A 26,887-nucleotide genomic window follows, 5' to 3' on the forward strand; every position below is an offset into this window, starting at 1 on the left:
TTTGGTAGTGTATATATGTCCATGCCACTCTCTCACTTTGGCACATGGGCGTAGTTGCTCCACGGCATGTGGGATCTTCCCCCACAAGGGCTCGAACCCGTGTCCCCTGCATTGAGAGATGGATTCTTTACCACTGCGTCATCAGGGAAGCCCTTCTTTTTAGTTTTGATCTGAAGCTTATGTTGGCCTTATAAATATTTTGAGCAATATATACTTTTCTGTTTCCTGGAAGATTTTTATGTAAGATTACCAGTATTTCTTCCCTAAATATTTGGAAGAATTCACTTGGAAACCCACTTATCCCTGGAAATCATTTTCTGTAAAGGTACACTTAACTATACAAACAACTTTTTGAGTAGATACAGGTTTTTTAGATATTTTTTTCTTTCTTGGGTTAATCTTGTTAGGTTGCATTTTTTAAGAATGTGTAATTTTGGATGAATTTTCAAATTTATAAATATAAAATTATCATAATTTTAACAGCTTTATTGGGATGTAATTTTCATACCATAGTTTCAACCCTTTAATGTATACAATTCAGTGGTTCTTAGTGTAACCACTAAAAGACTTGTGTAACCATTACAACAATCCAATTGTAGATTTTTGTCCCCCCACACAAAAAACCCATTACACATTAACAATGTTTTTTCATTCTCCTCAACCCTCTCAGCCCTAGGCAACCACTAATCTACTTCCTGTCTCTACAGATCTGCTATTCTGGGCATTTCATATAAATGGGACCATACAATATGTGATCTTTTGTGAGTGGCTGCTTTCACTTTACATAATGCTTTCATGGTTCATCCATGTTGTAACATGGATCAATATTTATTCTTTTTTATAGCTGAATGCTATTCTATTGTACGGATATTCCACATTTTGTTTATTCATTTATCAGATCAACATTTGAATTATTTCCACCTTTTGTTTTTAGAAATATGCTTCTCTGAATATTCACGTACAAGCTTTTGTGCAGACATATGTTTTTATTTCTCTTAGGTATATATTTAGTAACAGAACTGCTGGGTCATAGGGTAACTCGATGTTTAACACTTGCAGGAACTCTCAATCTGTTTTGTAAAATGGCCGCACCATTTTACATTCCCACCAGCAATGTATGTGGCTTTCAATCTCTTGTCTTATAGCCTAGCATGTCATCTGTGCTGGAAAACGTTTCACATGTAGTTGAGCAGGATGAGTAATACACACTCTTTCTTATGTGCTTGGCTAGAATTGTGTCTCGGCCATCCACAGCTATGTGGAATTCTGGGCATTTGGATGTTTTTAACTGGGTACATTGTTACCCTAAACAAAATTGAAGTAATAGTAGTATGAAAGAAGAAACGAATAGATATTGATTAAGCAACTAGTAGCATCTGGTACACAGTGTCATGTGTGAAGAATTAGCATCTAAAAAGTATAGGTGTAGTTTAAACCATGAGTTACAAATTCACATGCCTGCAGAGGCCAGGTATGCAATAAAGAGTGAAGCGGGCTAAGTGGAAGATTATAGGGAGTGCTGGGCACGCTGGGGAAGTGGAGGGTACATACACTCTTCAAAGTAAAAATTAAAAAAGATACTGTCTGAGTGATTTGTTGTGTGTTGGCTACCAGTTTAGTCTAAATCAAAGAAATATTTTAAAGCAGCATATAGAAATGTAGAAAATAGAGCATATAGAAAATAGAGGGTTAGTAATTTCACTGGAACAGGTGTAAATTAAATCACACTTCAATTATCATGTTATTTAGCAATCGTGTACACTACATTTTCCATTACCTGATGATAACCCTTTTAGTACCAACCAAAAATGTACCAACATTTTTGAAATTTTAACTATTTTTGCCTCAACTTTTCATTTCGAAAGATTGCAGACCTGCAGAAAAGTTGAAAGACTAGTACAACTAACACCTATGTATCCTTAACTTAGGTTAGTTAATGGTTAACATTTTGTCCCATTTACTTTTTCTTTATCTCTCATGTGTATAAATATATGTATATATATATATATATATATATTTTTTTTTTTTTTCCTCTTTCTCCTGAACTCATTTGAAAGTGCATTGCATGCGTTATGGCACTTCATCCCTAAATATGCCAACATGTATCACCTAAAAACAAGGACATTTCTATATACATTATATATGTAAGTAATATAAATTATACTCGAGAAATTTGTAATTGTGCAGTAAATTTTAATATTCCATATTCAGTTTTACCCAACTTTCAAATAGTGCTCTTTTCAGCATTAAAAAAATTTAGGATCCAATCAAATATATATTATCTTCTTTAATCTAGAGCTGTCTTTCATGGCATTAATGCTTTTAGCAGTCCAGGCCAGTTGTTTCATAGAATGCCCAGAATTTTGATTTGTCTGATTGTTTCCGCATAATTAGATTCAGGTTAAACACTTTGGGCAAGAACATTCCATCGGTGATATGAACTCAGAGCAGCATGTCAGGAGGCCCAGGTCTCTCTCTCTTTGTCCTGTTGTTGGTGGTTATAAATGTGATCACTTGCAGAAGGTGGTGTCTATCAGACTGCTCCAGAGAAGATGCTATTCTTTTTGTGAGTCATCTGTGAGTGATGCTTTGAGACTTCAGGAGTATTCTGCTTCCCATCAAGCTTTCACCTGAAAATTATCAGGTGAAATGATAATGGTGATAAAAAGGTATCACCATTGATACTTTACTGAGTCAATTAATGTTAGTAGTTACAAAATTGTGATTTCCTCATTCCATCATTTCTTCTGTGTTAGCTGTCATTCTTTTATAAAGAAAGGCTTTTTCTCCCAGCCCTGACCCCAGCCGCTTTCTTGAGTTCAGTATGAACTCATGGATTATTTTGTATTGAGTGTGTTATATTCCATTATTGTTATTATTCATATTGATGCCCAAATTACTTTCAATTTTGCTGGATCTCTGAACTCTTGGATGTGGGATGCATTTTCAGCCTTTCCCACTCAAGGGGTGACTTTTTTGTGGTTCTCGCTCCCTGTCTTCTCTCTTCCTCCGAATTGCCACTTAAATTCTGTTCCAGCATAGATCCTGACGCTTCATCCGCATTTGGCATTTCTTTCCCCTCTTACATGTAAATTAAAGTTAGTGGTAATCTGTCTCCTAGTTATGCTTTAGATGTGGAAAATAGGTGGTTTTATTTGCTGTATTTGTTGATCTCTGATTTTTTGGAGGATGTGTGGTGTGATTAGAAGTTAGGTGGCTACAATTACTTGGTAGGACACTGGAATTCCTCTATTTTAACTACTTCTATGGTTTTCTAAGATGCGAAATGTCTGACTTTCAAATGAAGTTTTTGTTTAAACCTGGTGACTCTTGATAATCAGTAAGTTAACTCAGATAAGGCTTTAGTACCTTGCGAAGGATGTTATGCCATTCGTCCTACTCCCAGCAGTCTCTAGCTAGTGTACTCCTTTGAGCCTTTATGTTTCTTTGTTTTTCTACAGCCTTTTTCTTTCCACCTGCAGACCAACATCATTGTTAATGCACTGACTACTAAACCCTATGCACTTTATTACCTGCTGTGAATAGACAGCTGGGAATTCAGATAACTCATCTCATTAGACTTGGGTGTGATCTTAGAATAAACAGGACCACGTGAAAGCCTGAAGGCCTCTTGGAGCTTTATTTAGGGCTTGAGTTTTCTTAGAATTTGCTATTTGCTTAATAAATAGCCATTCTTCCTTATTTCCAGTTTTTTAGTATGTTTTAGTTTAGACAGTCAAGCTGATGTTAAATCATCTAAAAATAATATTTTACATAATGATAATGAGGGAAGCAGTACAGTACCAAGAGCAAAGATGTCTTTAGAATCACAAATCCTGGTCCTGCTGCTTATTGGCTGTGTAACTTTAAGTAGTTTAAGTAGTTGCTTAACTTCTCTGCACTTCCATTTCTCACCTGAAAAATAAAGATAGTAGTATCTTCCACAGGTTTTGTGAAGATGAAAAAAGATATATGTGATAAATATAGAACAGTGCCTTGGTCTTGATAAATAATTGCCATTACAGTTAGTATGTTAATAAGAATGTATGAATATTTACTCTGCACAAGGAGCAGTGATTGCTGTTACATAGAGCAGGTCATCAGATCTTTAGGATCTGTTTGTAACCTTACCCGCTTCTCACCATCCACATCCTGAAATTCAAATAAGCTTTAATGATAATTTGTTAAATCTCTAAACTTTCCATTGAAAAAGCATAAATTATTATTTTGTAACTTACTTACTATTTAGAGGTGTGGTTTAAAAGGGACAGGTATAGCTAAATGCCTGAATGATGTTAATTTCAAAGACTCTTTAAAACACTTTTGTGGGTACTATAGAAATGCACAGCTTGTGATGAAATTACATTGTTGAGGAAACATGTGTCCACTAGAGGTCACATTATACTTTTATATTATTGCTTCCTGCAAAAATATGGTTTGAAAAAGAAAGAAACCCAAGCCGGACTATTACAGGAACCATCCTTATATGTCATGGTTTTCTATTGGACAGTTTCTTACTCTGTTGGTTAGAAAATCAATTTGTATTATTGAAGTTAACAATGAGATATTACTCTCCAAGTTATAAATAGAAACTTCTTACTCCTCACCACAGAATAATTTGCCGTTCTTGAAACTACTTCTGAATGATTACGTGTAGGCGTAGAGTAATATATGACTGTTTTTCTCGGGTATTTATTTTTGTTAATAAGTATGGATTTGGAGTCCTACCTGCTTGAAGAGTGACCTACACAAGCAACTTAAATTCTCTGGACTTTCAGCTTCCAAATATGTAAAATGTGAATAATAGCTATGACAGTATTAGGGTGAAGCTCAATATTTAAGTGAAAGTTCTATGCAAATGATAAAATCTGTGCAAATGGTAAAGTGGATTATTAGATAACTGCTGTTTGGGGCCCACTAAGGCACATTATGGGAAGAATATAGGAACCTCCAAATTTCTATCCTCTCTTTTCTGATTGAATAGGCTACTAGTTTATATTTAATTTTCTGAAATAGCCATTGTGGCTAATAGTGGATATATTTTAAATAGGCTACCTTTAAGATATTTTATTTTAGAAAATGTTCTAAAAATCAACTGTAGCTGTGCGGAATATTCACTATGTGGAACCTATTCCACTGTGATGCTTGATGTTACTGTTTTTATATAGTCACAGCCTTAAGTGTGGAATTAGTCGTTGGCTAAAAAAATGAGTACTGATTCCTGGAAGTTTCATATATTTGCAAGTTTTTGTAGAACTTAATGGGTTTACTTGAATTTAGGCTTTGCTACAGTCTGCTTTTTCTGATAATTTTGGTCCTGGTGTGGATAAGGTCTGAGATGAAGTGATAGATACTAAGGTAATGAAGAGGTAGGCTGGATAATTATGGTGCTAAGTAAAATTGGTGATTAAAATGTTTTCATTACATAAAGTCACAAATTACAAAGGTAATCTTAACTGTTCTGTTAATAGCCATGCAGGGAAGGCTTGATTGGCAATTTCAACATTGAAAGTGCAAATGATTTTTTTTTTTAATTGTGGAGAGGGGAGATAGAAAGTGCAGAAGTGAAGGTTGCAATTTATTTTTATTATTATTATTTTTTAAAATATTTATTTATGGGCTTCCCTGGTGGCGCAGTGGTTGAGAGTCTGCCTGCCGATGCAGGGGACAAGGGTTCGTGCCCTGGTCTGGGAAGAACCCACATGCCGCGGAGCGGCTATGCCCGTGAGCCATGGCCACTGGGCCTGCGCGTCCGGAGCCTGTGCTCTGCAACGGGAGAGGCCACAACAGTGAGAGGCCCGCGTACCGCAAAAAAAAAAAAAAAATTATTTATTTGGTTGCACCAGGTCTTAGTTGTGGCAGGCAGGCTCCTTAGTTGTGGCATGTGAACTCTTAGTTGCGGCATGTATATGGGATCTAGTTCCCTGACCAGGGATTGAACCCAGGCCCCCTGCATTGGGAGCGTGGAGTCTTATCCACTGCGCCACCAGGGAAGTCCCCAATTTTTAAACTTTGGTGTGCGGAAGTGATTGTGGGAGTAAGTAGAACAGTGTTGGCTCAAAACAGGAAGAAAATATATAATTAAAATTTTTTTCTTCACTGTAAATACTTGGTTTTCACTGCTCCCTCTCCTACCTCCCTGTTCTCTTAACTACTGCTAATGGCCCTGAGCTCAAACGCAGGTCTGCCTGACCTGCGTCTGCTTGACCCCAAAGCTTGTAGTCTTACCTTTTACATTTACCAGACTACTGGTTTTTGAGACCTTCTGTCATTATAACATAATTTATCTTATCTGTATTTGGAATGCTTCCTGATAAGTACATATTATATAGATTTTTTTCTCATTTTATGAATTTTATTGATAAGAATCCCCACTAAATGTCTGTCTTGAATGGAAACCATCATGAAAGGCTTTGGGATCTGTTAGTTTCCAACCTTGAGTCTCTGCTTCACTGTTTATTTTTCTGTGACTTTGGGCAGGTCCCTTAATCTCTGAGTTGCTTCGTTATTTGTTCAGTAAGGACAGTCATTTCAATATACAGTTGTTGAATGAATAATAGATTTCATATCTAGCCTAATGACTTCAGAAACATTGCTGTGGGGTTTGTTGTTGTTATTGTTTTGTAGGCAGGTGGCTGTGTTTAAAATTTTAATTTTTTTTCTCCTGTAGATAACAGATAAGAGAGTGTCCAGAAGACATGCCATTCTTGAAGTGGTGGGTGGTCAGCTTCGAATCAAACCGGTAAATATGTTGTTAGTGATTTATTTTAACATTTTCTTTCTCACGTGTTTCCAGCTCCTGATTGGAGGGGCTTATTTTTAAGGTTATGAAAATAGGGAATTAATGTCGAAATATGTTTTTCTTATTGCCAGAAGATAATTGGGAGATAAAGATCTAAACTATTTAAGCTACTTTTTTTTCCCATAGGGCAGTGCTACATTTATGTAGTTAGAATCTTAATGAAAGGTGACTACCAGTTCATGTGTACATTATGATTTTGTTCATGAGTAGGTATTACAAATAAGATTCTATAAGAAAGTCCATAACTGTGTAATGGTTGGCTTTTGGGGGATGGGTTAGCAGCCAAAGTCACTTAAGTGTTATAGGCTTGTTTCGATAGATTTCTGTACCTAGAGTATTTTCCAAATTGGCTTAATAGAGATGCTTAATTGGAGTCATGTCTATACTTGGATGAAAAGTATTCAGGTGTATTTTGAACTTCTGTGACTATTTGAAAGAGTATCGACAATATAAAATAAATATACTTAAAGATGATTTTATTAATGGAAAATTCTTTCTTCAGGTTAAACTTTATCCCTTATGAAGTGGGTCAGATTTCTGTATGGGTGTTTAACAATGTTCAAACAAAGAAGACACCTTTTAGAAAACATTCTTTACCTTGCTTGGTCTTTAATTAGATTGTGTTGATATAAGATAAGTCAACAGGTGTCTTTTGAGCACCAAACTGTGGTAGATACAAAATTAGAAGTTAGAGCAAAAATTCCACATTAGATTATAGACTTTTAAAACTAACATTTGGGATGGTAACATTTTATTTAAACTATACCTTTGTTTATATTTATCTTTTAAATATTGTTTAGTATAATTTTATGAACTTTTAGTAAATGACCTTATACACATGGGAAAAAGGTAAGTGTTTTTACCCTTTTCTTGGTACTATTATTTTTGACAACTTAGAATGTCTAATTCTACATAGTCAGCAAGTTGTTAAATGAGAATTAGAACTCAGGTTCTTTGAACCCTCTGCAGTATTTTTTTTTTTCCGTCACATTTTCCAAGTCAGGATTCTTTTGCCATGTTCTCTTCTTTAAAAAAATTCTTGAAGTTAAAACTAATTGTTTCAACTTATCTTCACAAGACGTTTTAGTGCCTTCAGTTGAGTAGAACTTTAGAACTGAAAGCAATCTTAGATTCAGGCTTTTGTATGTGGGAATTTGTTTTGGGCCAGAGCTGGCATTGCATAGAAATGGAGAAGAGAAGTTTTTCTCAGTAAATGGTACTGGGACAGTTTGTTGTTTGTTTGGGCAAAAAAATAAAAAAAATAATTAGACCCCTACCTCAAACCATACACAAAAATCAATTCCAGATAGATTAATGTGAAAGTCGAAACTGTAAAACTGTTAGAAGATAATGTAGGATAAAACCTTTATGACCTTAGAGTAGGGAAAGGTTTTTAAATAAGATATAAAAAGCAGAAACTGTAAAAGAAAGATTGAAAAAAAGCCAATTACATTAAAATTAAGAACCTTTGCTGATCAAAAGACACTATAATGAAAATGAAAAATACAACAGGGAGAAGATACGTAAAACACGTATAATTGACAAAGGAATGATATCCAAAATTTATAGCAAATGCTTTCAGTCAATGAGAAGAAGATAATCCAATAGAAAAATGGACTGAAGATTTGAGTGGCACATTGCAGAAGTGGAAACCTGACTGGCTAGTAAACATGAAAAGCAGGTGCTCAGCCTTCTTATTAGATGGAGAAATAAATAAAACCACAATGAGATACGATTCCACACCCAACAGATTGGCAAAAATGAAAAGTCTAACAATTTCAAGTGTTGGGGGAGCAGTAGAACAAGTGGAATAGTTATGAGCTGTGGCTGGGAGCTTAGATGGTGCAGCCACTTTGGAAAATAGCTTGATGCTATTTCCTAAAGATGAAGGCTTGTATTCCCTGCAGGCAGACCTCACGCACACACAGGTACCAATAGATATGTACAAGAGCCTGAAGAACAAAATTGTTTATATGATAGCAAAACACTAGAAGCAACATAAATTTCCACCTACAGTAAAATCAATAAATATATTGTGATATATTCATTTAATGAAATGTAGTACAGCAGTGAAGATACATTACTGTGAAAGCTGAAAAAGCATGGATTAAAATCAGGAACATAACACTGAATGATGAAAGCAAGCATTGGAAGAATATTTACAGTGTGGCTTCATTTATGTAAGATTAAAAATCCTACAAAGTAAGCAATATATTCAGGGTCATAAACATAGGTGGTAAAACCATAAAGAAAATCAAGGAAGTGATAAACACAAAAATCAGGATAATTACATCTGAGGAAACTGAGAAGAGAGTGGTTAGGTGAAGACTCACTGGTAACATCAAAGGTAATGGTAATATTCTTAAACTGGGTGGTGGGTCCACACATAATATCTTATGTGTATTATGTCTCTAAAAAATTATTATGGAATATTTATAACATGAAAAAAGGGTAAAGAATAGTACAGTATATTGCAGTTATTTCTGTAATGCCAAACTTCCAAACATTGGAAGACATAAAAAATGTTTTTTTAAGGAAATGTGCAGTTCTAGTACTAGAATTTGATTGCTCTTTTAGAAAAATATTTAATTGGGTTTTGAATTTTATTCCAAGAATTATGAAATTCACATTATATTAGTTGAAGGAAAGCTGCTTCTTGGACTTAATGATATACGTATGGGTTCTTTGCTTTATGTAATGCTTGATTTCTTGTTTATATTAATATAGTTTCAATAAAATACCCATCCCCTTGAAATAGATTTATTTATTTAATCATCTTATTGTAGCTGCACCTTCAAGGTGCAATTCAGAGAAGTTTAGAGGAATTCTAACACTGATTTTGTTAATGGAAGTTTAAGATTAGAAATAATGAGTATGAGATGGACAAATAACTTCCAGTTTATTCATTTTATCATAATGTGTGCTAAATATCACTTATTCTCTGTTCTAGTCAATCACAAATTATTTGATCTGCTAAAGCAAATTATATATACAACTGTAATAAAGTGTTGAGAGAGAAGTTTTAGTTTAAAAATCTTTGTAAAATTATATAAATAAATATAGCAGATATTTTGTTTTGATGATCCCTTCTGTATGCTGTGTACTCCACTTTAAGTAATTAAATCTTTTTTTCCTTTCCCTCAAATTAGAAATCTAAGTAAATAAAAAAGTAGCTTTGACAATGATAGATGAATGCAATTAGGGCAGTAACTAATTTGGACTTTTAAATTGGATGAATTTGTCTTTTTTTCCTGCTCTAAATTAATTTCCCTTTAGAAAAGGCTCTAGCTCTTAGCAGTTCTTGGAAATAGTGCATGAAGAGATAATATTAGCTCATGGGGAGATGATGTTAGCTTTTTTGTGTGTCGTTTAAATTTGATGTACAGTCTGGTATCAGCATGGAGAAAATGCATTCTAAAGGCAAAATGATGATGTTCTTTGTAAATGACTGTATCACCAGTGGTTACTTATGTCATCAGGGTGAATTCATAGCTGTCAATGCTTTTATTTCATTTTAATAAAAACTTACTCTTTGGTTCTTGGATGATTGAGAGAGTAGTTCTGAACTGTGTATAAATTGTAAAAGATACGTGTTTTTTGTCATTTAGTATTGATTCTCAAAATATGCAGCTTTGGGTGATTGTATCTTTTCTATTGCACAATGAAATTTCTGAGTTGTGATTGTTTTGCTTCCCATGAAATTATGGGTACACTTGTAAAATAGCTATAAAATACTAAAATAGCTTTTCCACAACTCATTTTGTTAAAAAAAAAAAATGCTTTCCAAACTAAAAAAACACAAAATAAGAGGAGCTCTTTTTTTCGGTATACATCAATCTTTGTTTATATTTAATGATAATTCCAATAGAAAGCTATAGAAAATTTATTTGTATTTTAGTTCTAGTCCTTCAGGGATAATGCATCCTTTGCACCATTTCTTTTTTTTTTTTTTAACATCTTTATTGGAGTATAATTACTTTACAATGGTGTGTTAGTTTCTGCTATATAACAAAGTGAATCAGTTATACATATACATACGTCCTCATATCTCTTCCCTTTTGCATCTCCCTCCCTCCCACCCTCCCTATCCCACCCCTCTAGGTGGTCACAAAGCACCGAGCTGATCTCCCTGTGCTATGCGGCTGCTTCCCACTAGCTATCGGTTTTACGTTTGGTAGTGTATAGAAGTCCATGCCACTCTCTCACTTTGTCCTAGTTCACCCTTCCCCCTCCCTGTATCCTCAAGTCCATTCTCTAATATGTCTGCATCTTTATTCCAGTCTTGCCCCTAGGTTCTTCTGACCATTTATTTTTTTTAGATTCCATATATATTTGTTACCATACGGTATTTGTTTTTCTCTTTCTGACTGACTTCACTCTGTATGACAGACTCTAGGTCCATCCATCTCACTACAGATAACTCAGTTTTGTTCCTTTTTATGGCTGAGTAATATTCCATTGTATATATGTGCCACATCTTCTTTATCCATTCATCTGTTGATGGACACTTAGGTTGCTTCCATGTCCTGGCTATTGTAAATAGAGCTGTAATGAACATTGTGGTACATAACTCCTTTTGAATTATGGTTTTCTCAGGGTATATGCCCAGTAGAGGGATTGCTGGGTCACATGGTAGTTCTATTTTTAGTTTTTTAAGGAACCTCCATACTGTTCTCCATAGTGGCTGTATCAATTTACATTCCCACCAACAGTGCAAGGTGTTCCATTTTCTCCACACCCTCTCCAGCATTTATTGTTTCTAGATTTTTTGATGATGGCCATTATGACTGGTGTGCAGTGATACTTCATTGTAGTTTTGATTTGCATTTCTCTAATGGTTAGTGTTGTTGAGCATCCTTTCATGTGTTTGTTGGCCATCTGTGTATCTTCTTTGGAGAAATGTCTATTTAGGTCTTCTGCTCATTTTTGGATTGGGTTGTTTGTTTTTTTGATATTGAGCTTCATGAGCTGATTGTAAATTATGGAGATTAATCCTTTGTCAGTGCTTCACTTGCAAATATTTTCTCCCATTCTGAGGGTTGTCTTTTGTTCTTGTTTATAGTTTCCTTTGCTGTGCAAAAGCTTTTAAGTTTCATTAGGTCCCATTTGTTTATTTTTGTTTTTATTTCCATTTCTCTAGGAGGTGGGTCAAAAAGGATCTTGCTGTGAATTATGTCATAGAGTGTTCTGCCTATGTTTTCCTTTAAGAGTTTGATGGTGTCTGGCCTTACATTTAGGTCTTTAATCCATTTTGAGTTTATTTTTGTGCATGGTGTTAGGGAGTGTTGTAATTTCATTCTTTTACATATAGCTGTCCAGTTTTCCCAGCACCATTTACTGAAGAGGCTCTCTTTTCTTCATTATATATTCTTGCCTCCTTTATCAAAAATAAGGTGACCATATATGTGTGGGTTTATCTCTGGGCTTTCTATCCTGTTCCATTGATCTATGTTTCTGTTTTTGTGCCAGTACCATACTGTCTTGATTATTGTAGCTTTGTAGTATAGTCTGAAGTCAGGAAGCCTGATTCCTACAGCTCCGTTTTTCTTTCACAAGATTGCTTTGGCTATTTGGGGTCTTTTGTGTTTCCATACAAATTGTGAAATTTTTTGTTCCAGTTCTGTGAAAAATGCCAGTGGTAGTTTGATAGGGATTGCATTGAATCTGTAGATTGCTTTGGGTAGTATAGTCATTTTCACAATGTTGATTCTTCTAATCCAAGAACATGGTATATCTCTCCGTCTGTTTATACCATCTTTAATTTCTTTTATCAGTGTCTCATATTTTTCTGCATACAGGTCTTTTATCTCCTTATGTGGGTTTATTCCTAGGTATTTTATTCTTTTGTTGCAGTCGTAAATGGGAGTGTTCCCTTAATTTCTCTTTCAGATTTTTCATCATTAGTGTATAGGAATGCAAGAAATTTCTTGCATTAATTTGTATCCTGCGACTTTACCAAATTAATTGATTAGCTCTTGTAGGTTTCTGGTAGCATCTTTAGGATTCTCTGTGTATAGTATCATGTCATCTGTAAACAGTGACAGCTTTACTTCTTCTTTTCCAATTTGGATTCCTTTTATTTCTCTTTCTTCTCTGATTGCTGTGGCTAAAACCTCCAAAACTATGTTGAATAATAGTGGTGATAGTGGACAACCTTGTCTTTTTCCTGATCTTGGGGGAAATGGTTTCAGTTTGTCACCATTGAGGACAATGTTGGCTGTGGGTTTGTCATATATGGCCTTTATTATGTTGAGGTAAGTTCCCTCTATGCCTACTTTCTGGAGGGTTTTTATCATAAATGGGTGTTAAATTTTGTCAAAAGCTTTTCCTGCATCTATTGAGATGATCATATCGTTTTTCCTCCTTCAATTTGTTAATATGGTTATCACATTGACTGATTTGTGTATATTGAAGAATCCTTGAATTCCTGGGATAAACCCCACTTGATCATGGTGTATGATCCTTTTAATGTACTGTTGGATTCTGTTTGCTAGTATTTTGTTGAGGGTTTTTTCATCGATGTTCATCAGTGATATTGGCCTGTAATTTTCTTTCTTTGTGACATCTTTGTCTAGTTTCGGTGTTAGGGTGATGGTGGCCTCATAGAATGAGTTTGGTAGTGTTCCTCCCTCTGCTATATTTTGGAAGAGTTTGCGAAGGGTAGGTGTTAGCTCTTCTCTAAATGTTTGATAGAATTTGCCTGTGAAGCTATCTGGTCCTCAGTTTTTGTTTGTTGGAAGATTTTTAAATTTCAGTCTCAATTTCAGTGCTTGTGACCGGTCTGTTTATATTTTCTAATTCTTCCTGGTTCAGTCTCAGAAAGTTGTGCTTTTCTAAGAATTTGTCAATTTTTTCCAGTTGTCCATTTTAGGCATATAGTTGGTTGAAGTAATCTCTCATGATCCTTTGTATATCTGCAGTGTCAGTTGTTACTTCTCCTTTTTCATTTCTAATTCTATTGATTTGAGTCTTCTCCCTTTTTTTCTTGATGAGTCTGGCTAATGGTTTATCAATTTGGTTTATCTTCTCAAAGAATGAGCTTTTAGTTTTATTGATCTTTGCAGTTGTTTCCTTCATTTCTTTTTCATTTATTTCTGATCTGATTTTTATGATTTCTTTCCTTCTGCTACCTTTGGGGTTTTTTTCTGTTGTTGTTCTCCTTTCTCTAATTGCTTTAGGTGTAAGGTTAGGTTGTTTATTGGAGATGTATCTTGAGGTAGGATTGTATTGCTATGAATGTCCCTCTTAAAACTGCTTTTGCTGCATCCCATAGGTTTTGGGTCTTCATGTTTTCATTGTCATTTGTCTCTAGGTATGTTTTGATTTCCCCTTTGATTTCTTCAGTGTTTTCTTGGTTATTTAGTAGTGTATTGTTTAGCTTCCACGTGTTTGTATTTTATACAGATTTTTTCCTGTAATTGATATCTCGTCTCATAGCATTGCAGTCAGAAAAGATACTTGGTATGATTTCAATTTTCTTTAATTTACCAAGGCATGATTTGTGACCCAAGATACGATCTATCCTGCAGAATGTTCCATGAGCACCTGAGAAGAAAGTGTATTTTGTTGTTTTTGGATGGAATGGCCTATAAATATCAATTAAGTCCATCTTGTTTAATGTATCATTTAAAGCTTGTGTTTCCTTATTTATTTTCATTTTGGATGATCTGTCCATTGGTGAAAGTGGGGTGTTAAAGTCCCCTACTATGATTGTGTTACTGTCGATTTCCTGTTTTATGGCTGTTAGTATTTGCCTTATGTATTGAGGTGCTCCTATGTTGGGTGCATAAATATTTAGAATTGTTATATTGTCATCTTGGATTGATCACTTGATCATTATGCAGTGTCCCTCTTTGTCTCTTGTAATAGCCTTTATTTTAAAGTCTATTTTGTCTGATATGAGAATTGCTACTCCAGCTTTCTTTTGATTTCCATTTGCATGGAGTATCTTTTTCCATCCTCTCACTTTTAGTCTCTGTGTGTCCCTCTTCTGAATTGGGTCTCTTGTAGACAGCATCTAAACGGGTCTTGTTTTTGTATCCATTCAGCCAGTCTTTTGGTTGGAGCGTTTAATCCATTTACATTTAAGGTAATTATCAATATGTGTGTTCCTGTTACCATTTTCTTAATTGTTTTGGGTTTGTTTTTGTAGGTCTTTTCCTTCTCTTGTGTTTCCTGCCTGGAGAAGTTCTTTTACCATTTGTTGTAAAGCTGGTTTGGTGGTGCTGAATTCTCTTGGCTTTTGCTTTTCTATAAAGGTTTTAATTTCTCCGTCAAATCTGAATGAGATCCTTGCTGGGTAGAATAATCTTAGTTGTAGGTTTTTCACTTTCATCACTTTCCATATGTCCTGCCAGTCCCTTCTGGCTTGCAGAGTTTCTGCTGAAAGATCAGCTGTTAACCTTATGGGGATTCCCTTCTTTGTTATTTGTTGTTTTTCCCTTGCTGCTTTTAATATTTTTTCTTTGTATTTAATTTTTGATAGTTTGATTAATATGTCTCTTGGCGTGTTTCTCCTTGGATTTGTCCTCTATGGGAGGCTCTGTGCTTCATGGACTTGTTAACTATTTCCTTTCCCATATTAGGGAAGTTTTCAACTATAATCTCTTCAAATATATTCTCAGTCCCTTTCTTTTTCTCTTCTTCTGGGACCCCTATAATTCAAATGTTGGTGCATTTAATGTTGTCCCAGAGGTCTCTGAGACTGTCCTCAATTCTTTTCTTTCTTTTTTCTTTATTCTGCTCTGTGGTAGTTAGTTCCACTGTTTTATCTTCCAGGTCACTTATCCGTTTTTCTGCCTCAGTTATTCTGCTATTGATTCCTTCTAGAGAATTTTTAATTTCATTTATTGTGTTGTTCATCATTGTTTTTTTGCTCTGTAGTTCTTCTAGGTCCTTTTTAAATGTTTTTTGTATTTTCTCTATTGTATTTCCAAGACTTTGGATAATTTTTACTATCATTACTCTGAATACTTTTTCAGGTAGACTGCCAATTTCCTCTTCATTTGTTTGGTCTGGTGGGTTTTTACCTTGCTCCTTGACCTGCTGTGTATTTCTCTGTCTTCTCATTTTGCTTATCTTACTGTGTTTATGGTCTCCTTTTCGCAGGCTGCAGGTTCGTAGTTCCTCTTGTTTTTGATGTCTGCCCGCAGTGGCTAAGGTTGGTTCAGTGGCTTGTGTAGGCTTCCTGGTGGAAGGGACTAGTGCCTGTGTTCTGTTAGGCGAGGCTGGATCTTGTCTTTCTGGTGGGCAGGACCACGTCCAGTCGTGTGTTTTGGGGTATCTGTGACCTTATTATGATTTTAGACAGCCTCTCTGCTAATGGGTGGGTTGTGTTCCTGTCTTGCTAGTTGTTTGGCATAGGTTGTCCAGCAATGCAGCTTGCTGGTCGTTGAGTGGAGCTGGGTTTTAGTGTTGAGATGGATATCTCTGAGAGAGGTTTTGCTGTTTGATATTACGTGGGGCTGGGAGGTCTCTGGTCGACCAATGTGCTGAACTTGGCTCTGCCACCTCAGAGGCCCAGGCCTGACACCTGGCCGGAGCACAGGAAGGAAGGAAGGAAGGGAGGGAGGGAGCGAGTGAGGGAGGAAGGAAGGAATAAAATAAAGATATTAAAATAAAACATTTTTTAATTATTAAAAATAAAAATTTTAAAGTAATAAAAAAAAGAAAGAAGAGTGCAAGCAAACCAAAAAGCAAATCCACCAATGATAACAAGTGCTTAAAACTATACAAAAAACAAAACAAAACAAAAACAGAGAAAACCCTAGGACAAATGGTACAAGCAAAGCTATACAGACAAAATCACACTAAGGAGCATATACATACACACTTACGAAAAGAAAAAAAGGAAATACATATATATATTAAAAAAGGAAGAGAGCAACCAAGTCAATAAACACATCTACCGATGATAATAAACTCTGAATACAAAACTAATGTAAACATAAAACCAGAAACAAATTAGATGCAGAAAGCAAACCCCACATCTACAGTTGCTCCCAAAGTCCACCTCCTCAATTTGGGATGATTTGTTGTCTATTCAGGTATTCCACAGATGCAGGGTACATCAAGTTGATTGTCGAGATTTAATCCACTGCTCCTCAGGCTGCTGGGAGAGATTTCCCTTTCTCTTCTTTGTTCCCACAGCTCCTGGGATTCAGCTTTGGATTTGGCCCCGCTTCTGCATGTAGGTCGCCTGAGGGTGTCTGTTCCCCACCCAGACAGGACGGGGTTAAAGGAACAGCTGATTAGGGGGCTCTGGCTCACTCAGGCCAGGGGGAGGGAGGAGTATGGAATGTGGGGCGAGCCTGTGGCAGCAGAAGCAGGTATGACATTGCACCAGCCTGAGGCGTGCCATGTGTTCACCCGGGGAGTTGTCCTTGGATCATGGGACCCTGGCAGTGGTGGGCTGCACAGGCTTCCAGGAGAGGAGTTGTGGAGAGTGACCTGTGCTTGCACACAGGCTTTTTGGTGGCTGCAGCAGCAGCCTTAGCATCTCATGCCCTTCTCTGGTGTCCACGCTGATAGCCACGGCTCGTGCCCATCTCTGGAGCTCATTAAGGCGGTGCTCTGAATGCCCTCTCCTCGTGCATCCTGAAACAATGGTCTTTTGCCCCTGTGGCAGGTCCAGACTTTTTCCCGGACTCCCTCCCAGCTAGCTGTGGTGCACTGGCCTCCTTCAGGCTGTGTTCACGCAGCCAACCCCAGTCCTCTCCCTGGGATCTGACCTCTGAAGCCCAAGCCTCAGCTCCCAGCCCCCGCCCGTCCTGGCGGGTGAGCAGACAAGCCTCTCAGGCTGGTGAGTGCTGGTCGGCAGCAATCCTCTGTGCGGGAATCTCTCCGCTTTGCCCTCTGCACCCCTGTTGCTGCGTTCTCCTCCATGGCTCCAGAGCTTCCCCCCTGCCACCCCCCGCCCCCCGTCTCTGCCCACGAAGGCCTTCCTAGTGTGTGGAAACTTTTCCTCCTTCACAGCTCCCTCCCAGAGGTGCAGGTCCCATCCCTATTCTTTTGTCTCTGTTTTTTCTTTTGCCCTACCCATGTATGTGGGGAGTTTCTTGCCTTTTGGGAGGTCTGAGGTCTTCTGCCAGAGTTCACTAGGTGTTCTGTAGGAGTTGTTCCACATTTAGATGTTTTTCTGATGTATTTGTGGGGAGGAAGGTGATCTCCACGTCTTACTCCTCCTCCATCTTGAAGGCCTCTTCTCAGTAAAAACCTTGTAAATCAAGCTTTTCCTCTGTGACAGAAATACTTGGTTTCTTGCTCCCTGAATCCACTAATGCATTTTGAGTATCACCTGGTCACATACTGCTGGGAACCAGGTTGCCTCCCCTATGGGGCAGGCTGAGACTTCTACATAATGGAACTCTCAGAGTTCTTGATGTTTCTCTTCTGGTGACATAGAATAACAGGGCTGCTTTTTCCGATTCTCTTTTTAAAAGTCAGTTTTGTGTGTATTCTTTAAGACAGTTGTCAGTTTGGGCCATGTTTACACATATATTGGAATAAAGTATTTATCGTATTCTATTGTTTTTCAAAAGTTTTATGTGTACTTATATCATTGTTTTCATTCCAGATGTTGTGTCTGTCTTCTCCTTTTTTATAAATATTGGTAAATTTTTGTCTATTTTATAACTTTTAAGAAACAACCTTTTGGACTTCTTGTATGTGTGGCTTTTTAGTTGGAGTGTATATAGTTTGACATAGATTTTTTTTAAAAGCTTACTCAATGAGTAATATTTATTTAGATGTGAGTTTTAGGAGCGAGCATCAGATTTCTTGGGATGTCATTTTTGCTCTTAGTTCTGGGATCTCCTATATGAACATTTTTAGGAAAAGAAAAAGATGATCACGGACCACACAGAGTGGTCCACTTTCTTTGTGGATGATTTGCTAAATGCCTAATATTTAACCACCTATCATTTAAATATTAAGTGCTTTCAGCTGAGGAAAAAATACTCAAACTGACTGTTTTCTTGACTTTGGGTTTGTGATGTGTTTTTAAAGAAATGTAATCATTTTCCTTTCTTAAGTATTTTACCGTTTCTTCTCTTACAATTTTATGCCTTTGTATTTAACATCTTAGCTTTTATAAACTTAGGACTATATCATTATTTAATATTGTTTAGAGATTCATTTGAATCTTTAAAATACTCATGAATAAGAACATGGTCTTCTCTTAGCTTATAAGAAGGAAACCTCATTTAGAGAATATTCAGGGTTCAGGCAGAAGATATGTATATTCCTGTTTTGACTCTTGTCCTTCCTGCTACCCACCATTCCTCACTGGTGACCATGGCATATACCCGAGGAAGGGGAGGCTTCACTTTAAAGGCTGAGGAGTAACAGGGAACATTTCCAAGCCCAGCAACATGCAAAAACACTCAAAAGCTCTAGCCATATGCCAGAGAGCCACATTGAGAGATAAGTTAGGGGTGGCTGATAACATAATGAAAGGTTTCTAAACATTACATTTCAATTATAACTTTAAAAAAAATCAAACATTCACAGCTCTTTTTAGGAATATGATGTTGAATAAATTACATTGCATCTCCATTGTTATGCTATCTTGTTTATAAAACTTTATATTAATATAGTTTATAGAATGACCAATGAAATAATTGCCTACCAAATTTATATAGCCTCTGATTTTAATTTCTACTTCTACCCTTTCTCTCCAAATTTTATTTTACTGCTTTCTTTTAACACAGACTTAAAGGAAATAGAAATGTTTCCAATTGCAGAAACACCCAGGAAGGAGTTAAGGCCAGATCCTCATGAATTTTAATTGCCAGAACTAGATAGATTATATTCATTGCAGCTTTCAGAATTGTCTTTTTTTTCTTTTTCTTTAATTTGAGCATGTAGGTAACAATGCTTATTTTCCTGGCAGCTTTTGCTTTAACATTCCCTATTCTGTATTAGTCTCACAGGCCTGCCCCAGGCCTTGGTTAAATGTACTGTTTGGATGGTTTAGCTTCTAAAATGTAGTCATTTTCTTTCCTAATTTAGCTAAGTAGTTTTTGGTTCCTTTTCCCAAATTCCATGATTCTGTGGTTAATTTAAAAGTATATTATGGTATGTTCTTGGATTAGAGGAATCAATATTGTGAAAATGACTATACTACCCAAAGCAATCTACAGATTCAATGCAATCCCTATCAAATTACCAATGGCAATTTTTATGGAACTAGAACAAAAAATCTTAAAATTTGTATGGAGACACAAAAGACCCTGAATAGCCAAAGCGGTCTTGAGGGAAAAACATGGAGCTGGAGGAATCAGACTCCCTGACTTCAGACTATACTATAAAGCTACAGTAATCAAGACAATATGGTACTGGCACAAAAACTGAAACATAGATCAATGGAACAAGATAGAAAGCCCGGAGGTAAACCCACGCACCTATGGTCAACTAATCTATGACAAAGGAGGCAAGGACATACAATGGAGAAAAGACAGTCTCTTCAGTAAGTGGTGCTGGGAAAACTGGACAGCTACATGTAAAAGAATGAAATTAGAACACTCCCTAACACCATACACAAAAATAAACTCAAAATGGATTAGAGACCTAAATGTAAGACCAGACACTATAAAACTCTTAGAGGAAAACATAGGAAGAACACTGTTTGACATAAATCACAGCAAGATCTTTTTTGATCCACCTCCTAGAGTAATGGAAATAAAAAAAATAAACAAATGGGACCTAATGAAACTTAAAAGCTTTTATACAGCAAAGGAAATCATAAACAAGACGAAAAGACAACCCTCAGAATGGGAGAATGTATTTGCAAATGAATCAATGGACAAAGGATTAATCTCCAAAATATATAAACAGCTCATGGAGCTCAATATTAAAAAAACAAACAACCCAATCCAAAAATGAGCAGAAGACCTAAATAGACATTTCTCCAAAGAAGACATACAGATGGCCAAGAAGCACATGAAAAGCTGCTCAGCATCACTAATTATTAGAGAAATGCAAATCAAAACAACAATGAGGTGTCACCTCACAGCAGTTAGAATGGGCATCATCAGAAAATCTACAAACAGCAAATGCTGGAGAGGGTGTGGAGAAAAGGGAACACTCTTGCACTGTTGGTGGGAATGTAAATTGATACAGCCACTATGGAGAACAGTATGGAGGTTCCTTAAAAAACTAAAAATAGAATTACCATATGACCCAGCAATCCCACTACTGGGCATATACCCAGAGAAAACCATAATTCAAAAAGACACATGCACCCCAATGTTCATTGCAGCACTATTTACAATAGCCAGTTCATGGAAGCAACCTAAATGCCCATCGACAGATGAATGGATAATGAAGATGTGGTACATATATACAATGGTGTATTACTCAGCCATAAAAAGGAACGAAATTGGGTCATTTGTTGAGACATGGATGGATCTAGAGACTGTCATACAGAGTGAAGTAAGTCAGAAAGAGAAAAACAAATATCGTATATTAATGCACATATGTGGAACCTAGAAAAATGGTACAGATGAACTGGTTTGCAGGGCAGAAATTGAGACACAGATGTAGAGAACAAACGTATGGACACCAAGGGGGGAAAGCGGTGGGTGGTGGGGGTGGGGGTGTGATGAATTGGGCGATTGGGATTGACATGTGTACACTGATGTGCATAAAATGGATGACTAATAAGAGCCTTCTGTATAAAAGATACATATACATTATTCAAGTCATCCAATGAAAATAAATAAATATATTCTTTTAAAAAGTATATTATGGTATTTGATCAGAAGAAGTCATGTGAAGTGACAACTAAAGTTACTTCTGTGATTTTCTTGGTATTTTGAAAGCCAGTAAGCTCATGTGCTGAGCTGCTTGCTACCAGGAGCTTTTTAGCAGATGAAAGTGGATTCTGTTTAAAATTTAGTTTAACTAATTGTACCGATTATAGTTTTTAAAAATCATTTAATATGATATCTTATAGACAATGCAATTAAACAGTTTTAGGGGTGACTATTTAAGTGACTCAACAGGTAGCATTTTTATTAAGTACATTAGACTTCAAGCCTCACTTCTTATAGTACACTATTTGGAACCGTTCCTGAGATTATTCAGTAATGACTGACAGTTGAAATATCATAGATTCTTCCTGCTGCTAGAGACTTCTGTAGTCATTTTAATCATAGACTGTTAGAACTGTGTTAGGTAGTTATCTGCACCCATGGACCTTGGAGTCTAGTGGTGATGACTAGTTCAAAGTGATGACATGTTCAAAGATGACTATCTTTGAACTGATAGGGACTGGTTCCAATAGTTCAAGCAGAAAGGTGGGGTGGGATAAGACATTACTGAGGCTGTAGTAAACAAAAGAGCATTTTTGAGTTGGTCTCAATGATTGGATCAAAGGTTGTATGTATAGGGTGAAGATTTTGGTGTATGAAGGTGAGAGATGAGGTTGCAAACCACTGTAGATTTATGAAGAGCGTTCACTGCTATGCTTTGCTTATATTGTAGAAGCATCAGAGGCCTTATGTAGGGAAATGTAAAAAAATAACTTAGGAAGCAGTGAGGTAAAGGAAATCAGGGAGACTTGATGTGATGTTAGCACAAGCAAGAAATGCAAGCAGTGGGTAAGAGCTTGAACTAGGGCAGTGACCGCAAATGCTAAAGAGAGATGGACTCGGGATACTTCAGAGGTAAATGATCTGGGGCTTGACATTTGAATGGAATGAAAGAATGTTGTAGATGTTCAGTAAAAGTTTGTGGATATTTTGGTGTGTTTTAATATATAATTGAAACTAAATCAGAATATCTTGTATTTACGCTTGAAATACCCTATTTTTCCATAGAAATAGGCATTTTAAGAAATAAAAACAAATGAAAAATAAATTATAATGCAAAATAATCTACGTAACTTAACAACATTATTTGCTTCATGTTTTATAACAATATTCTAGGCTTGTTTATATCTTACTTAGTTTATATTCTGTAAATGATTGAGATTTTTAAAATATGAAAGTAACTATATTTAATAAAAATTTTAACCAAGTTTTCCAATGAAAAGAAAATTTTTGAGGGGTAAAAAAAATACTGATGCATTTCTAGAATTTCAAAATACATTAAAAAGAGGACTATTATAAGCTTCCTTAGTTTTTCCATAATGAATACTTTTTACAGTAGGAATAGAAGTTTTTACCTACTGAATTTATACTCATTTCTAGTCTGTTCAAACTCAGGGTGAATAAAACATATCTTAACCCCTATAGATATTAAATGGTTGGGATCAGAAAAGGTTTTGATGTGTGAAAATTTAGTTGTATCTCAAGATACTTTAATGAAGTATAAATAGAAAAACTGAGAATGTTTGGCATATGTCCAATCTCAGGGGGACATTTACCTTACTATAAATGGAAAGATGGTTGATGTCTCTAGAAAAAAAATGTCATTTAAACTGATGAAGTAGACAGATGAATGGGTGGTAGGGGGAGTTGCTCTATGTAAAATTCTTTTAAAAGATCTGCATTAATGTGGATTGCTTTGGTATATGCTAAAGCTTATTAAAAGACCCAATGGTTTAGATGACAGGAAGGCTATTCTGGAGATGGCTAAACTCAGCTTGATTTTAGTTAGAATTTTTAAGATGCCTTTCAATAGGTATTAATTATGGAGGCAACTCTCATTATCTTTGCTAACATGAGGTAATCAGTGGAAACATAATTCAAAATAGGGGATATTGTAATAGTTGTGACATTGACATATATTTATCTCTTGCAATTTGAATATGGATGATGATCTTCAGAGGGGAATTTCATTTAAACAAAATAAGAAGATTCCTCTGTGAGGAGTAAAGAAAAAAGGTATGTTGTTTGCCTGAGAAATTTGATCAAGAATTTCCTTTCCGGGCTTCCCTGGTGGCGCAGTGTTTGAGAGTCCGCCTGCCGATGCAGGGGACACGGGTTCGTGCCCCAGTCCGCGAAGATGCCACGTGCGGCAGAGCGACTGGGCCTGTGAGCCATGGCCACTGAGCCTGCGCGTCTGGAGCCTGTGCTCCGCAACGGGAGAGGCCACAGCAGTGAGAGGCCCGCGTATTGCAAAAACAAAAAAACAAAAAAACAAAGAATTTCCTTCCCACAGTTTCTCATTTTTTAATCATAGTAAGAAATTATTAGGGGAAAATAAGGAGAAGAGAATTTTCAAGGGAGTAGTGAATTTTGGATATCAAAATTGGGGGACTCAGTTTCCATACTGATAATTATTTTTCATGTTTCTCTTTCTAATGTCCAGTCATCTCTCAAACAAAATAGAAGTATCTTTTAAACAGTTAATTGATAACTTTGCTTTTTTCTTTGATTCCTAGAGAAATGGGAGGTATATTACAACTATTTTTTTATGTCTAGATAATAATTATGATACTTAGAAGTGCCAGATTTATTAGACTTTTAGGTGTAAATTTATACTTAGAATTGTTTTGACACAAATTTTGAATCAGTTCATATTTAGTTGTATTTTTGTCATGATTTTGAGTTACTACATCACTGTATTCTTTTTCTTTAATTTGTTAGATACATACAAATCCATGCTTTTATCAGTCTTCTGAGAAGAGCCAGCTCTTACCATTGAAGACAAATCTATGGCACTGGTTGAATCCTGGAGATAGTTTCTCTTTATTAGTTGACAAACACATTTTCTGTGTTTTGTCTACACATTCTGAAATGGAAGTGGAATGTACTTTAAGGTAAGATTGCCTGATGAAATGCAATTAAGTAAAGGTATTTGTAGTCTAATTCCTCAGTCATCCACAAAAGCTTCAGTAGAAACCAGTCTAGAATTCAACTATATTGGTGATAGGTCTTACATGGTGAGTGTGTGTGTGTGTGTGTGTGTGTGTGTGTTTCTAGAAAACATTTGATTTTGGAAACTTATGCCTCAGTAGTGATTGCTTCCATATGTTGTATCTTTTACCATTGTGTTTAGAATATATTTTGCATCTAACAATAACCAGGATAGTTAATTTGAAACTGACTACATTTTCTTAATCTTTTTTTTTAGTTTTTAAATTTTTCTTAAGGTATTAACCTCTGTTTTAGATCATACTTGTATAACTCTTATTTCTTATAAGAATAACAGAAAATATAGAATAGGGAAACAGATGAAATGAGATTACAATAAATAGCTGATGTAAAATTGAAATTAATGCACTAGTTTTGATGAGGCAGTCATTAGCAGATTATTCGCCTTTGTTTTAGCTTTTAAATTATAGAATACTTAAACTGGACCTATAGAAGTAGAAGGACAAAATTATATATAGAGTGTGTTCTTTGATTGCACTGGTATTAAATTTAAAAATCAATAAAAATACAATATCTAGGAAAATCTTCAAGTGTTTTGAAATTAAACAACACATACCTAGGTAACCTCTCGATCCAAGAGAAATCACAAGGGCAATTAGAAAACATTTTGAACAGAATAATACTGAAAACATAACAAAAACATTTGTGAAATATATCTAAAGCAGTCCTTTGAGGGAAATTTATATTAAATGCCTATATTAGAAGAGAAGAAAGAGGTAAAACTGATGCCCTTTGCTTCTATTTTAAGAAGATAGACAAACAGGAGTAAACTAATCAGAAAATAGACAGAAAAAAGTAAACAATAAGAAGAATAGGACTAGAAATCAACAAAATAGAACATAGACAAATAACAAAGAAGATCAACAAAGCCTAAAGTTAGTTTTCTGAAAAGACTAATAAAATTGATAAAATTGACAAGGCTTACCAAGAAAAAAAAGCTGGAAAACAGAAATTATCAATATCAGGAATGGAAGAGGCAATATCACTACTGATGCTGCAGACCTTAAAAGAATAATAAAGAAATAATTATTTAAAACTTTATGCCAGTAAAACTGATAGCCTAAATGAATGGATGCATTCCTTGAAAAACACAATTTACCAAAACTGATACAGGAAGAAATAGAAAATCTGATGAATCCTATGTCCATTAAAGAAATTGAGTTCCCAATTTAAGAATTTCCTGCAAGGAACTTCACTAGTGATTTCTCTTAAACTTACAAGGTACAAATAATACCAATATTATACTTTTTTCTCCAAAATAGAAGATAGTACACTTCCCCACTCATTTTATGAAGCTTCCATAATCCTGATACCAAAATCAGACAAGAACATTACAAGAAAAGTAAATACAAACCCATATTCCTTATAACAAAATATTTAGAAGTCAAAACCAACAATGTGTGAAATAGATTTTAATACACTATGACAAAGTGAAATTTGTCTGAGAAATGCAAGGTGAATTTATCATACATATATATAAAAATCAATCAGTGAAATTCACTATAACAGATTAAAGGACTGTCATTCCAGTAGATGCCTAAAAACAATTGTGACAAAAATTTAATACCTGTTAAAAATCCTTAGAGAAAACTAGGAAAAGAAGGAAATTTCCTTCCCATAAAAAAATACTTAATAGTAAGGTATTGAAAAGTTCTCTCCCTACAGTTGGGAACAAAACAAAGATATCCATTTGCACAACTTCTATTCCATGTTTTTTTTTTTTTTTTTTTTTTTTGCGGTACGCGGGCCTCTCACTGTTGTGGCCTCTCCCGTTGCGGAGCACAGGCTCTGGATGTGCAGGCTCAGCAGCCATGGCTCACAGGCCCAGCTCCTCCACGCCATGTGGGATCTTCCCAGACCGGGGCACGAACCTGTGTCCCCTGCATCAGCAGGCGGACTCTCAACCACTGCGCCACCAGGGAAGCCCTCTACTCCATGTTGACTGGAGGTCCTAGCCAGTCCAGTAAAGCAAGAAAAAGAAATAAAGTGCATCATACTGGAAAGAAAGAAGCAAAATTGTCTTTATTTGCAGATGACATGATTGTCTATTTAGAAAATCCTGAGGAAGCAAGGCACAAAACAATACCTACTGTATACTTACGTTTATATTACATTCTATTATAAGAAAACTAATTTATACTGACAGGGGGCCAAAATCCATCAATGTTTATTTCTGGTGGATTGACTAGGAAGGGGGGCCACAAGGGAACTTTTTGGGGGTGATGGATATGTTCTCTGTCATTTTAAAAATTATAGTTGATGT

General features: G+C 35.8%; 1 protein-coding gene across 2 annotated transcripts in view; it reads left to right on the plus strand.

Moving 5' to 3' along the window:
- APLF (aprataxin and PNKP like factor) overlaps positions 1 to 26,887 on the plus strand; it is an 88,581-nt gene that overhangs the window by 9,977 nt on the left and 51,717 nt on the right. For both annotated transcript variants that reach the window (XM_082642507.1, XM_082642506.1), the window contains exons 2-3: positions 6,671 to 6,742; positions 24,337 to 24,509. In XM_082642507.1, the coding sequence (XP_082498633.1) occupies positions 6,671 to 6,742; positions 24,337 to 24,509 (245 nt within the window). The remainder of the gene's footprint in view (positions 1 to 6,670; positions 6,743 to 24,336; positions 24,510 to 26,887) is intronic.

This window comes from Mesoplodon mirus, assembly GCF_964341445.2.
Source record: "Mesoplodon mirus genome assembly, chromosome: 14".
Lineage (NCBI taxonomy): Eukaryota > Metazoa > Chordata > Mammalia > Artiodactyla > Ziphiidae > Mesoplodon > Mesoplodon mirus.